The following is a 15,744-nucleotide window of genomic DNA, read 5'->3' as shown; positions in this document are numbered from 1 at the left end:
TGCGTGCGCCCCAGGCTCTCATGGTATCTGGAACATAGCTAAGGTTTTCTCAAGGTTCTTGAGCAGGACCGAGGTTAATAGAGAGACAGACAGACAACAGACAGACAGACAGACAGACAGACAGACAGACAGACAGACAGACAGACAGACAGACAGACAGACAGACAGACAGACAGACAGACAGACAGACAGACAGACAGACAGACAGAGATTCATGGAAACTACGCAAAAAAATTAAAAGCCATCCATTTAAATCAATCAATTTTATGTATACTGTTCCAGAAGTATAGTCTCCAGACACTTTGCATATAGAGTATGTGCAGATTGGAGGTTGGAGGAGTGGACCAGGACACTGTCAGTACAAACTATAGCTCTCCATCCATCACCATGCAGCCTCATACATGCTGCTACAGGCCGGGACACTTTTTACTCAAGTTACTTACGTACAATCTTGAGGTAGTTTTGACTTTTTTTGCAGTATTTCCAAATTCCAAAACTTTGTATTATTGTAATATTGTACTTTTTACTCCACTGCAATTATTTGAAAACTTTAGTTTCTAGTTATTTTTGGATTATTATTTTTTACAAAACATACATGAACTTCGACTATTTGAAAATAGCAGATCTACAAGATATGTTGTTCCAGGGTGTCCCTGGAACAACATATTTTCAGATGGGGGTTGGCGGCCCATTACAGATAATTCTGGGGATCCTTAACATGAAATAGTTTGAGAACCACTGATATTAGAAACATGTGTTTTTTAGAAAATTGTCATGATTTAGAAGACATTTTGTAGAATCTGGTCTCAGGTCTAATAAATGGGATTAACCAGACGGTGAACCACCCGCCTATGTACAGCCACACCGTCCAGATCATCTGATATCTGAGCCTATGTACAGCCACACCGTCCACACTGTCCAGATCATCTAACCTATGTACAGCCATCCTATGTACAGCCACACCGTCCTATGTACAGCCACACCGTCCAGATCATCTGATATCTGAGCCTCGCAGGCTCTAAAACATGGACAGAACCTTTCTCATGTCAAGGACCCCCAAATTGACACTCATTAGCCCCGCGGACCCCCATTTCAAAACATATGCCAGGTCATGCTTTAGTCTACGGACCCCCCTTTAATGACATTTCTATCTCTGGGACCCCCAATTTATATTGTAAAATCAATGCTAGTTTAACGGAACCAAATGGACCTGTTACGGTCCATTTGGTTCCATTTGTACACTCTCAGAGTTACAGAGTAGACCCATAAGGGTCAATTTGGTTCCAAACTATCATTTAGCTGGGGACCCCCTGGAACTCCCTCAAGGACCCCTGGGGGTCCCCGGACCCCACTTTGGGAACCACTGCTCTAAAACATGGACAGAACCTTCCTCCACACGGCTGTTGTGAAACACAAAGAGAGACAGAAAGAGACAGAGTCACAGACAGTGACATAGAGATACAGATACAGAGAGAGGAGAGATGTGTATCAACAACATCAAATCTATATGTTGTGATTGCGCCTTGCGCCATGCACTTTCTATACTTTGTGTCGTAACTTAATTGTTAAGTGTGTGTGTGTGTGTGTGTGTGTGTGTGTGTGTGTGTGTGTGTGTGTGTGTGTGTGTGTGTGTGTGTGTGTGTGTGTGTGTGTGTGTGTGTGTGTGTGTGTGTGCGTGTGTGTGTCTCAGGTAAAGTGCTGTAAATACTGGCCAGATGACACAGAGATCTACAGAGACATGAAGGTGACTCTGATAGACACACAACTACTGTCTGAGTACGTTATCAGGACCTTCGCTGTGGAGAAGGTACACACACACACACACACACACACACACACACACACACGCACACACACGCATTGTTACTTTTTGCTTCAATCCAAAATGTGAGTTCTTCCATCTCCGTACAGTCCCTGAGGTCTCACACTGCCACCTAGTGTCCAAACTCTTTTGGTATAATAGTACTTGATTAGTCACAATAGAAATGCAAGTTTTCAGCTTTCTGTTGGACAAGTTGCTTGTGTAATAAGTTACTACTTATCTTATTACTCATTTAAAAAAGTAATTGTATGACATTACTTATTATTGCTTGATATCAAGAGTAACTAGTTACAGTACAAGTTATATGACTACATTACTTTTTTATATCTGACCTGCATGTACAAGGTATGTCAAATGTTTGTGATAAGGTGCATGTGTAAATAGAACTGATCTATAAGCTAACAATGGGTTGCATCACAATGTGTTGATAGGTTGTAGATCTGTACTTTTGTCAGATCTGACAACCACCTGCTATGGAGTATAAATTATAGGCCTAATATCGTCGGCCTATAATTGGTCGGTCAAAAACAAATCCATCACTCTAACTTAGTAACTCAAACACTATTAGTTACTAATGAATTATGATATTAACGGAGAATAAAATACGGACACACTCAACATACTATAACAAATTGACTATGTTGTGGAATTCAAAGGTTTTACATTCATGCTGCAAATTATGCAAATATGCATTTATTGTGTATGACATTTTTACAATTACATTTTACAATTTACAATTTGCAATTTAGGCATTTAGCAGACGCTCTTAATCCAAAGTGACTATACTCTGTGTGTGTGTGTGTGTGTGTGCGTGTGTGTGTACGTCCGCGTGCACGTGCATGTGTGTGTGTGTGTGTGTGTGTGTGTGTGTGTGTGTGTGTGCGTGTGCGTGTGCGTGCCTGTGCGTGCGTGTTGCAGAGAGGAGCTCAGGAGATCAGAGAGATGGTTCAGTTTCATTTCACCGGCTGGCCGGACCACGGTGTTCCATATCATTCTACTGGTCTGCTGGGCTTCATAAGACGAGTCAAAGCCAAGAGTCCTGTTCACACTGGACCCACGGTGGTGCACTGCAGGTACACACGCATTCATGCACAAACACATGCACTGCAGGTACACACGCATTCATGCACACGCATACCCAGCTGACATCAGTGAAGTGTGTGTGTGAGGGTTCAGGACTTAAGCCTTCAGACAGAGCAGTGGTTTTCAACCCTTTTCATATCAAGGTCCATTAGTGTTTATATCAGCATTTGAGCCACGGACTGCCATTTAACCCATTTTGACCTGAGATCAGATTCTAAAAATGTCTTCTACATTTTTCAAAAATAGCAGACCTACAAGCTCGTAGCGCGCCACTCGGTGGCGCGCTATGAGCTTGTAGATCTGCTATTTTTCAATAGCTAAAGCATAACATAATGCTAACACCAAGAGGGGTTCCCGCCCAAAATGGGTTAATGACATTTAGCCTCTCAGACCCAAAACGTAGAACGTTGTCGTTCAATAACATTTTGTCCACAATTCCATGCTGTATATTGATGTTGGTATCATTAGGAGAGATACCAGGCAGACATTTATCCAAATATCAAGTCTTTGTAAATTAAGTAATGCAGATGTTTTAACAATATTTTAACTCTTGAGAGCATAACATTCATTTCATTTTACACCCGAGTTAAATATCTAATAAGGGTCCATTTGGTTTGCCAACTCCATCATTTAGCTGGGGACCACCTGGAACCCCCTCAAGGACCACTGGTGGTCCCCGGACCACTGGTTGAAAACCACTGCTTTAGAGAACTGGGCCAATATCTCCTCTCAGAGACCCCTTTTCCACCGGTTGGTTCCCAATGGGAAGCGGTTCAGTTCTTTTTGGTTCTTAGTCCTTGAGCCGAGCTCCAAAATTGGAAAGTTAATGGTCTATATTACATTGTTTGTATGATCAATATAAGTACATTAATATATGATAACCCTTCCACAGTAGTCCCTTTTTTCTATTTTTGCATATTTTCCTATATAATGCCTCATTTGCATATTAAAACATTGAAAATGTGTAATACAATAAATCATTGTCTTCATGTATTGTAAGTAATCAACTGGGGAAGTTTCATGGTGATAACAATCTAATATAGGTATGGTTTTGCCCACTCAATTCATAATTAAGGTTGCAATTTTGGAGCTCGGCTCATGGACTAAGAACCAAAATGGACCCGGAAAGGGTCAGTGAGCTAATAGTTTATACTGCATGTGGAGTCACGCTGCCATCTACAGGTATAGTCATGTTGAACATGCTATAGTCATGTTGAAAACGTGTGTGTGTGTGTGTGTGTGTGTGTGTGTGTGTGTGTGTGTGTGTGTGTGTGTGTGTGTGTGCGCGTGTGCGCGTGTGTGTGTGTGTGCGTGTGCGTGTGTGTGTGCGTGTGCGTGTGTGTGTGTGTGTGTCAGTGCGGGGGCAGGCCGTACAGGTTGTTTCATAGTGATTGACATCATGCTGGACATGGCCGACAGAGAAGGAGTCGTTGACATTTATAACTGCGTACGAGAGCTGCGCGCGCGAAGGGTTAACATGGTGCAGACGGAGGTAGGACCACACACACCACACACACACCACACACGCACGCACGCACGCACGCACGCACGCACGCACGCACGCACGCACGCACGCACGCACACACAGCCACAAAGCCTCACTGTTGGCGTGTTATTAAAACGTGTTATTAAAACAACAAATACAATAATAATAAAAGAACTGCATTGGTATTGAGCAACTAACGATGTTACTGGGCAAAAAAAAATATAATTCTTTTTGATTTTATTTGTGAAAAACATCATTATAAGCAAAACAAACAAACAAACATTCAGTTTACCAGTTGCATAATGATATACTTATAGATACAAACAGATGTCTTTTAGTGCACATCCAGGTTGAAGAGGTGCTAGTAGGCAAGATATTCTATTCAAACCAGAACAAAAAAAACCTTTCCCAACACGGCGAGACGTGTTGTGCGAATAAACTTTGCAAAGCATTGAAAAGTCCTGTTCCATCGAGCATCTTTTGGAGTGTGCGGTCCCTTCCTTTTCTTTAAGTTTTTTTCTGGACTCTTATAGATCTTTAACTCTTGAGAGTGTAAACTCTCAAGAGTTACATTATTGTTAAACACGAAGTCTACACAATTAGAGAATGTAGAAGAATTTTGTTATTCGTCTATAGTACTCTTAATGGACCTTGAAATAAAAAGGGTTGAAAACCAGTCAAGGAACCATGCCAAATATAGGAACCTAACTAGGATGAATCCTACACCGTAACATTCTCAATGCTAATTTAACTTTGAGAGTCCTCAATGATGTTCTTCTGTCTCCCTCTTTCTCTCTTAAAGGAACAGTACGTGTTTATCCATGACGCCATCTTGGAGGCATGTCTATGCGGTGACACCACCGTGCCAGCCAATCACCTGCAGTCGGTCTACTATGAGATGACTCGATTGGATCCTCAGACCAACAGCAGCCCAATCAAAGAAGAGTTCAGAGTAAACACGCCTTAATAATAATACAAATACTACTACTACTACTACTACTACTACTACTACTACGTACTACTACTACTACTACTAATAATAATAATAATAATAATAATAATAATAATAATAATAATAATAATATTCATAAAAGAAACACGGCAGTATGAGATTATTAAAATATGTAAAATAAATAGTATCATCAATATACAGTAGTATTTGGAATTTTCAGTAATATTTTGAACTACTGTATACAGTAGTGTTTGGAACTATAATAATATTTGGACTCATAGTAATACAAACGTGTGTGTGTGTGTGTGTGTGTGTGTGTGTGTGTGCGTGCGTGCGTGCGTGCGTGCGTGCGTGCGTGCGTGCAGACATTGAACATGGTGACTCCTACACTGCGTGTTGAAGACTGCAGCATCTCCTTGCTGCCCAGGAACCATGAGAAGAACCGCTGCATGGATGTTCTACCTCCAGACAGATGTCTGCCCTTCCTCATCACCATCGATGGAGAGACGTCCAACTACATCAATGCTGCTCTCATGGATGTATGACACACACACACACACACACACACACACACACACACACACACACACACTCCTACACCAGTGGGTCTCAAAGAGTCCTCAAGTAGTTCCAAATGACCCCGTACGGGTGTGTACAAATGGGACAGGACCATTTGGTTCCATGTGTACACTCCCAGAGTTATGGGGGTCCTTGAAATAAAAAGCTTTATTTTACAGGAACCACTGTACAATAAACGGAACAGAGCCTTAACACTTTGACTACTATTCACAAGTTGCCCGAGTTAATTAGTTGTCGAACACTTTCCCTGCGATTCGCGAGTTGCCCGAGTTATGTTTTCATTGATTAATCCATACGGGCAATCCACCGGACAGGATATGAGACGCGTTTTGATGACGTCATCGCAAAAAGGTCCGTCGCTCTGGCGTGCAAAGGCTTATGGGAAATTGAGTCCCTATTGTTTACAATGGGAAAGCTGCCTAGCAGCGCACGGCTGCCCCGTCCGGTCTGTTGTTGTGATCGTCACTTTGGAATATTTTTCAACACTACAACAAGCGATTACACCGTTTTTAAGTGGATTTTCATGACAAGCAACTCAGCGGTCGGTGCAGTGGCTGTTCAAAGGTAACTCTGTAAATGTCCGGCACCAATCCTGTTTTAATTAGTATCATCAGTAACCCCTCCAGGTCCAAACGGTTGCAAGGAGTTAACGCTAAAACCGTCTCGACCCTTTGGTGTGGTTTGGGCCATTGAATTCCACGCGTTAAATCAATAGGGACGACACACGTCAACGTGCAACAGGACATATCACACCGCAGGGACAACGCTAAACCCGTCTCGACCCTTTGGTGTGGTTAGGGCTTAAGGCCGATTCTAAAAATGCTTAATTTTCTGAAAACCTTCAAATGCTTTTTCAAAAATGACAAAAAAATGATGATGTTGCTAGTATATAGGCCTACTGTACATATACCCGTCCTGAAAGGTATAGTGGGGTTAAAGCTTGATCGATTCCTCTGTCCTCACCTCTCCTTCCTTTCTCGCTCGGGGGCAGGCTAAGGCGCGAGGAAGTGGAGGACCCGGGGAGGGACGTTTGAGTATGTTGATGTCACTTCCTGTTGGTTGACTGTCACTTCCTGTGTTCACGCAGAGCTACAAGCAGCCGTCGGCGTTCATCGTTACCCAGCATCCTTTGCCAAACACCGTGAAGGATTTCTGGCGTCTGGTGTTGGACTATCACTGTACCTCTATAGTCATGTTGAATGATGTAGACCCCGCCCAGGTACGCACGCACGCACGCACGCATGCACACTTTTACAGTGGCCCATTCAGAGACAGTGTTAAAACGGCAATAATGACAAACATTAAAGGCACCTGTAGCAATTAATTAGAATATGAACCCTAGCCATTCGTTCTTTCTAACCAAAGTGCTGAAATATCAACTGCTAGAGCAGACCATCTCACAGCTATAGGCTACAGATGTAAACCTTTAGTTTTCATATTTGGTAGCATATACTAATAGGGCAGTGGTTGTTCCCAAACATTCAGGGGACCCATTGCCCTTAGCCCTAGGGCACAAGTTGGAGCGCCAAGCAGTTAGCAAGGTACTGCTCAGTATCAGGTATTATAGGAAGCCGTTCAATATGGAGGAGGCGTTCTTTCCTTTATCCAAGATATGTCCGCTGTGTCTGACCAGTATGTCAACTGTATTGTAATGTAACAATGTTCTGCTGTCTATGCACTTTGAAACTGGGCTTTTTTTCCCCTATTATCTGACTGCTCTGTCAGTGTTTGTGTCCCTTGTACAAGGCATTCTTGTACTTCTGTTTACGTGGACATAAATAAATACTTCAAATGTGTGTGTGGGTACGTGGGTGCGTGGGTGCGTGCGTGCGTGTGTAGCTGTGTCCACAGTACTGGCCAGAGAACAGTGTGCATCGTTCAGGTTCCATCCAGGTAGAGTTTGTTTCAGCCGACCTTGAAGAGGACATCATCAGCAGAATATTCAGGATCTACAACGCTGCACGGGTCAGAGTCACACACACACACACACACACACACACACACACACACACACACACACACACACACACACACACACACACACCATGCATGCACATACACGGACGGACGGACGGACAGACAGGCAGGCAGACAGATTGATGACCTAGAGAGACACGTGCACAGACAGACAGACAGACAGACAGACAGACAGACAGACAGACAGACAGACAGACAGACAGACAGACAGACAGACAGACAGACAGACAGACAGACAGACAGACAGACAGACAGATAATAACATGTGTATTCTTATCAGCCACAGGACGGCTACCGCATGGTGCAACAGTTCCAGTTCCTGGGTTGGCCCATGTACAGAGACACGCCCGTCTCCAAGCGCTCCTTCCTCAAACTCATCAGACAGGTGGACAAGTGGCAGGACGAGTACGATGGAGAGGGACGCACTGTTGTGCACTGTCTGTAAGTGTTTTACCCCCATCTACTGGTGACCACCAGGAACTGTCAAATAGAATGCTGTTAATTAATATGAATGGGGAGCAACGCACTGTGGTGCACTGTCTGTAAGGGTTTTACCCCCATCTACTGGTGACAACCAGGAACTGTCAAATAGAATGCTGTTAATTAATTAATATGAATGGAGAGGGACGCACTGTGGTAGCCTGGCCAATAAGCCAGACCGAATCAGCCGTTGGCAAAAAAAAAATTGCCTGCCGGCGGATTACGGTCTGGAGAGGCTCAATTGTACGCTCATTTCTTACACCAGAGAACTGGTGTGGCCAATCGGGACACGGTATGCAATATGGGCGGGCTTTGGTACAGTGACGTGTAATGCTTGAGACCTTTGACTGACAGTAGCTCTGACCAATTGCGTCAAAGAGAAAATGTTTGAACCCGCCCCCCGGGAAACAAGATCCATACACAGCATCTCCAGACTCAAATACCACATGATTTGAGTCTGGCTTATTAGCCAGGCTAGCACTGTGGTTCACTGTCTGTAAGTGTTTTACCCCCATCTACTGGTGACAACCAGGAACTGTCAAATAGAATGCTGTTAATATGAATGGATAGGGCAGTAATGGTGGACAAAGAACTCCAGTACTTCAATCAAAGTATAGATTCTCCTGGACAAAGTAATATTACGCCAGGGCTCCACCGGACGCGTTGCGTCTCCGTCGCGTGCGTCAAAAAACGCACCGGTTAAATTTTAATGCACGCGTTAATGTCACGCAACGCGGGCAGTGGAGCCACCCTTCATTGATTAAAAAGGGAACATTCCCTGACGGTGACAGAGACGCGACGCTGACGCGCCCGGTGGAGCCCCGGTGTTACTCAACTACAAGTGAGTGCTCTGTCAAATTCTCTCTCTCTCTCTCTCTCTCTCTCTCTCTCTCCCTCTCAGTAATGGAGGGGGTCGTAGTGGGGTGTTCTGTGCGATCAGCATTGTGTGTCAGATGCTGAAGCAGCAGAGAGCCGTGGATGTTTTCCACGCCGTCAAAACTCTGAGGAACAACAAACCCAACATGGTGGACCTGCTGGTGAGTACAGTACATTGCCCTGTTGTTTCATAATAATACCATATGGTTTCATGTATACTACCTTCTGGTCTCATGTTATAACTTACTGGGTTCATGTTCATGAGAGCCAGGGACGCGGAATTACGTTCATTCCTCCTCCCCCAGCCTGCGCCAGAAAGTGAAATGACTTCTTTCTTTAATTTCATATTAATCCGTTAATTAATTAATAATTATAATTTTTTTACTCACATGTTAGACAGCCTCCACACGGATCCGATGAGCACGCATCCGCGCTCAGGCTTAATAGTCCTTATTCTCTTAAAAATGAGACAAACTGCGATCTTTGAGACCTTATAAAAGTCTAAACTTTGATCAAGAAAGTGAAAGCAATCCGCGGAGATGATGCATCCTCTCTAATGAGAATCTGGCTCAAATATGGACGGCTATCACATCCGTGATACACTGTCTGTCAGCCTTGAAAGGGCAAAATACATAGCAAATAATGCACAAAAAGCCTCTCGACTGAGGGGAGGCAAAAACGTAGGACATGACTGTCGTTATATGGCTGCATTGAAGTGTATGATTCATCTTGGTCATGGTTTAGATCGTTTTAAAATGTTCTATTGTAAGAAGGGAAATAAAAGCAAAGCAACAATCTCAAAACTCGCAAAAAAAATCATAATATTGAATCACAGCAATCGTTGAATCACAGAATATAAATGGCATTGGTACCCTAGGTATATCGGGATCGTGAATCGTCCCAAAATGCATCATGCAAGTGTATGTGTAACAAATGTAACTCCCAGTAACAGCTAACCCACACCAACATTGTGTTCTTTGTGTTACTTGAATTACTTTAGATACTGACATTCTCTCTCTCTCTCTCTCTCTCTCTCTCTCTCTCTCTCTCTCTCTCTCTCTCTCTCAGGACCAGTATAAATTCTGTTATGATGTTGCTCTGGAGTGTCTCACTTCTACTTAGTATCTCCTCTCCCGAGCGGAGTTGGCACTGTGAGTAGGAGTTCAACTACTGTCTGGAAACACAACAAGAAACACACACACACACACACACACACACACACACACACACACGCACACGCGCGCATGATTCAATTCTACGTCCGTCTCTAGACTTGGTAACGCCCCTTTTGCCTCTAATTGGCCTACCGAAACTGCCCGTCTTACCAGACTTTTCTCCGAGGTGGGAAATATGCGAGGTTACTCTGTGGTGGGAAATAATACCAGTACAGTATAATACAAGGGACAGCTTGGCACGCACGACAGATGACGCTCCAGAATGCAGCCTTGTAACTTTTATGTTTGTAGAAGAGGCAAACTAATAGTGTTTGCTTCCTTTGATTGAATAATTGATTGAACAAGTCAAACGCATGATTCAATTTGTCGTAATATGATTTGATTTGGGTGTGTTCTAAATGAAGTGTTTGTGTTGATTATTAACTATACTATTACGGTATACTAAAAAGGATAAAGATGAAGGGAAAAGAGGCCTTTTTACAGTACAATAATGTTTCAAGTTTATTCTGATCAAACATACTGTTGACGTCAATGATGAGTCAACAAAGACTCATCATGACACATACATAATTACATTAACACCCTGAGCGGCATAAACGGATTTCTCCGTCCTATCAAAACGCTCGACGCTCAGGACGGAAATTAATAAAAGGACGGAACTTTATTGATATCAAAACCGAGCGCATTGCTCCACAGGCTGGGAACGTCTGTTGGGCAACATTCGATGTAATTTCCGGTTGGGACGTCATCCAAAATGTCCCCCCCCATTTTAGTGGATGAGACCGAAAATCTTAAAACGTGAATAACTCTTGATCTTAAAATCAATCCGTCCAATTCTAATCAAAGATTATGTTTTTGGATGACGGGCCATCGCGGTCCCGTCGCTAGTCGTGTTAGAATGAATCATACCTCCTTAGGGCGGCTGTGGCTCAGGAGGTAGAGCAGGTCGTCCAATGATCCCTGGGTCGGCAGTTCAAATCCTGGCTCCTCCTGTCCACATGTCGAAGTGTCCTTCCTTGGGCAAGACACTGAACCCTACATTGCCTCCAATGAGTCGGTCGGTGTGAGCTTGCCACCATTGGTGTGTGAATGTGGGAAGTGAGGACACTGGCGTCGACTGTTCGCCGCTTCACCTCCCAATGTATGAATGAATGAACCATTGTAAAGCTACACACAAGAAACTGTTTCTTGTGTGTAAAATGTATCAGGTCTCTGAGACCCGATGAAGACCAGAGGCAGGCGAGGCAGACGGGACGTTACCAAGGGCACACTCACACACACACACACACACACACACACACACACACACACACACACACACACACACACACACACACACACACACTCAAATCAGTGCATGTGAAACGCACACATGCATGAAAAGCCCCCCCCCCACACACACACACACGTTCACACACAATATTCTTGGTTGTCCATGGAACTCAAAGAGACAAAAACTTTCCCCTGCTCAACTGTTGTCACAACATTTATAATAATAATGATTATTATAACCAAACCTGTAAAAAAACAAAAAACGATGCCTTCAAAAACAAAATGGCCGCTGGGATTTCAGTCACAGACGTTCTACGCCACACCCTCTGTTGTCACGGTTACGGGTCTGCTTTGATATTATTGGACAGAAGGACGAACAGACGGTCGGAGACAGACAGGACGCGTCGAAATGGTTTCAAATGACAAGCAAGACTGTGTTTTTTATAAATGAAGTTAACATACTGAGAGTTTTTTTTCCCCGAACCTCACCGCTGAAATGTCTTTGTGTTTTTAGTTTTAGTTTTTTTTATTACACTGTACAGGAGAGAGAGAGAGCAAGAGCGAGAGAGAGGTCAGATGGTGACATCATAGACCAGTGGTCAGGTGGTTCAGATGGGTGGGCCGTGTGCATTTTCTTAACACATTGACCGCCCATTGACGTATAACGCCTTCTTCCGTTTTCAGTGATTACGCTAGAGGGCGCTCCTCGCCAACCTACGACAAAATCCAGCCACGTCCACAATGACGCTAAAGGATTTTATTAAAGAGGTATCTATCTCTGATTTATTTTCCCAGATCGCGTATATTCAAGCCATAATTCAACTGCTCGAAAACTAAAGAACGGAAGTTCGCGGCCACCATTTTTTCTTCACAGAATGATAGAGTTTACATCAACGGAAAAAGGTTTCTGAGGGCGGATTAATGAATGAATAAATTCATTCCTGGCTGTCAATGTGTTAACATGTTTATTTTAATGATGAATCAATTGATTGTGTTCTTGCTCGGATCAATTATGGACAACTGGATTTATTGGTATCACTTCTTAAAGGACCACTTCACCACTTTTCAACTTATCTTCATATAATAGGTCCTCACTAATAATCATGATCAAATGGCACGATTTGTTCCTACTCAGTCTGTCTCATTGGAGGGTTGTGGGCAGTTTAGAAACCCGTCCACCAGTGACATCATCATTAGGAAGATTTTTTTTTAAACAAGATTTATTTTACAAAAATGTTTTTATTGTGAGAACGGTGACTTTCATTTTCGCAACTTTTCAGGACTATAAAAGCCTGCATTTTCTATTAGCTTGGATTCCCCATCGATGATGTCACTGGAGGACGGGTTTCTGAACTGCCCACAGCCCTCCTATGAGACACAGACTGAGTAGAAAAAGATTGCGCCATTTTTTCATGATTATTAGTGAGGACCTAGTATATGAAGATAGGTTGAAAAGTGGTGAAGTGAATGTTATCAATGTTATCATTACATTCTTAGTGTTTTTGTGCCAATGATTTGAGGTCTCACTTGCAATACCTTTGCGGCCCACCAGTGGGCCCCAGCCCACAGATTGAGAAACCAGTGTTGTGCAACGTCATACAGTGTGGGCACATACTGTATATGTGCAAAAAAGCAGCAAAAAAGCACCTAGAGCAGTTGTTCCCAAAGTGGGGTCCGGGACCCCCCAGGGGTCCTTGAGGGAGTTCCAGGGGGTCCCCAGCTAAATGATAGTTTGTAACCAAATGGACCCTTATGGGTCTGTAACTTTGAGGGTGTACAAATTGAACCAAATGGACTCTCAGAGTTAAATTAACATTGTCTAGTCTTTTAGAATATAAATTAGGGTCTCAGAGATACAAATATGCCATTAAATGGGGGAACCGTAGACTATAATGCATGTCAAACTGCTTTTAAACGGGTTGAGAAATACTGCTAATTAGTGTCAATTTGGGGGTCCTTGACGTGAAAAGGTTTGGTAATCAGTGTTTTAGACAGCTAGTGGACATTTGTTTTCCCGATGCTACAAGTTGAAGCCGCGCGGCGCGCAAGCGTTTTCTCAATCTGTGGGCTGGGGTGTGTTTACATTCCCAGGGCATGAAAACCTGCATGTTGTGATTGGTGGGGAAAAATACGTTAGTCCCGCCCCCTATAAATGCTGTTTCTCCCGGTGAGATGAGGCTGCTAACGGGGTTAGGTTTGTCATGGAAATTATCGTCGTTTTTTGATTGGTTCAACTTGGATCTGATCTGGCCTTCTGAGTGACCATATGTTTATAATGTAAATATTAGAACAGATATTTATTCCTTCTGTTGTTGCTGTTGATATTACTATTATTGATATTCTTATTATTGTTTTAGTTTTTTTTCCTCATTATAATTATTGCTGTTATCATTGTTATAATTGTGAAGCACACGGACACAGACAATCATTTTTTTTGTTGATTTATCATCTGATTCAGACATGAAATACAAACCGGTCAAACACTAAATCCTCCAGTTAATGCAGGATGTTTGATTGGTGAAAGACCAGATCCTAAAGTTAATCCAGGCGTTTCATCTCTTTGGTCAGTATTTTGTATTTTAATCTGGTCTGTCTGTCTGACAGCCACATGGACTCATGGGAAATGTAGTTTTAATGATAAACACAACATTGATGATGAAATTAACTGAATTCACCCTTTGTCAAGTCCCACCCATGGTTGTGCCCCTCTTCGCACCCATTGGTTGCCGTTTGGTGGTTGGACAAAAAATCCTTTCTCTCCATCCACTACCATTGAAATGAGGTGTTTTTCAGTTGCTTCATATTGATATTCTGTGCATTCAATTCTTATTTTAAACTTGGTGTCAGTAAAAAGGAACATCATGCATGGTGACTGGGCATATCATGTTTGTTGAGATTTTTCCAAAAATGATGTTTTAGCAAATTCAACATAAACAAGGCGGAACCAGGGTGGAACAAGGCAGAAAGAGGAGCCTGCTGGTTAGTCGGTCAGTAGCCTGGGGTCCACCTAGGCTACTGCAGGATCTGCCGGGAGAATCTAGACGCAGCTGTGCGACATGAGACTAATTAATTAGAGCGACAGAGAGAGAGGTGTGCATGTGTGCGTCAATTTAACAAAGGTGCAGACGATCAGAAATCAGCAGAGAGTGATCGACGTTCACGCTACTCTATGCCGAATTGAAGTGGACTCGGTCCCAGACTTTTCTTTTTCTCCCTGGAAATAAAAACGTCTGGGTTTCCGAGGCTATAGTCACTCAGGGACCAATCAGAAGGCTGACAAATGGTGAATTCAAAATAATTTGAAGGGGATTCACGTTCACATGGAATGTCTTGGCAGTTGACACGGATGGTCTCTAGAGGGTGACGACGAGGGAATGTCGAGGGAAAAGTCATTAGAGAATTCTCTGTCAGAGATCAGACAATGAGCTCTACCCACCGTATTGTCAAGATATTGTGCTGTTTCCTTCCTTCCTTCCTTCCTGCACAGATGTTACCCAATATAGCAACGTCGTGCACTGTGTTTGACCTGAATGGAACGGAGCCTTCATCCATTTAGACCTGAGGAACGCATCAGTGTCGCCCAATATAGCTTTTAACCACTTTAACCGTTATTTTAAACTTTACATTTTGTAAAATAGCAGATCTACAAGCTCATTGCGCGGCACCGAGTGCCGCGCTACGAGCTTGTAGGTCTGCTATTTTTGAAAAGTCGTGAAAATGTATAGTGCGAATCTTTTTAACTCAAATATTTGTTTCTAGGGGAGTCCGATCGCTGGAACAACATATTTTGAGATGGGGGTCCGCGGCCAAATACAGATAATTTTGGGGGCCCTAGGTTGAGCACCTGCACTGACATAGAAACATATGTTTTTCAGAAAACTGTCATGATTTAGTTTAGAAGACATTTGTAGAATCAGTTCTCAGGTCTAAATGGGTTAATCATTGGTAACAGCTGTTAAAATTCAGCTCAGTTTATTGCCAATATGGCTGCTGTGCATAGAGCCTATATAACATCACATCCATTTATTTATTGGTGATTTTT

At 43.1% G+C, this 15,744-nt stretch overlaps 1 protein-coding gene across 1 annotated transcript in view; it reads left to right on the top strand.

Annotated features, from left to right (window-relative positions):
* The window catches only part of LOC306913142 (receptor-type tyrosine-protein phosphatase mu-like), a 170,287-nt gene extending 159,903 nt beyond the window's left edge, over nt 1-10,384 (top strand). The window contains exons 27-36 of the mRNA XM_079489698.1: nt 1,691-1,807; nt 2,741-2,895; nt 4,262-4,397; nt 5,194-5,343; nt 5,709-5,882; nt 7,010-7,141; nt 7,762-7,887; nt 8,180-8,340; nt 9,281-9,416; nt 10,324-10,384. Coding sequence (XP_079345824.1) covers nt 1,691-1,807; nt 2,741-2,895; nt 4,262-4,397; nt 5,194-5,343; nt 5,709-5,882; nt 7,010-7,141; nt 7,762-7,887; nt 8,180-8,340; nt 9,281-9,416; nt 10,324-10,377 — 1,341 coding nt within the window. The 3' untranslated portion in view covers nt 10,378-10,384. The remainder of the gene's footprint in view (nt 1-1,690; nt 1,808-2,740; nt 2,896-4,261; nt 4,398-5,193; nt 5,344-5,708; nt 5,883-7,009; nt 7,142-7,761; nt 7,888-8,179; nt 8,341-9,280; nt 9,417-10,323) is intronic.
* The last annotated feature ends 5,360 nt before the right edge of the window (nt 10,385-15,744 follow it).

This window comes from Electrona antarctica (genome assembly GCF_951216825.1).
Source record: "Electrona antarctica genome assembly, chromosome: 20".
Taxonomy (NCBI): Eukaryota; Metazoa; Chordata; class Actinopteri; order Myctophiformes; family Myctophidae; genus Electrona; species Electrona antarctica.
The sequence above is the reverse complement of the archived record's forward strand: the minus strand, read 5'-3'. Positions and strand labels throughout refer to the sequence as shown.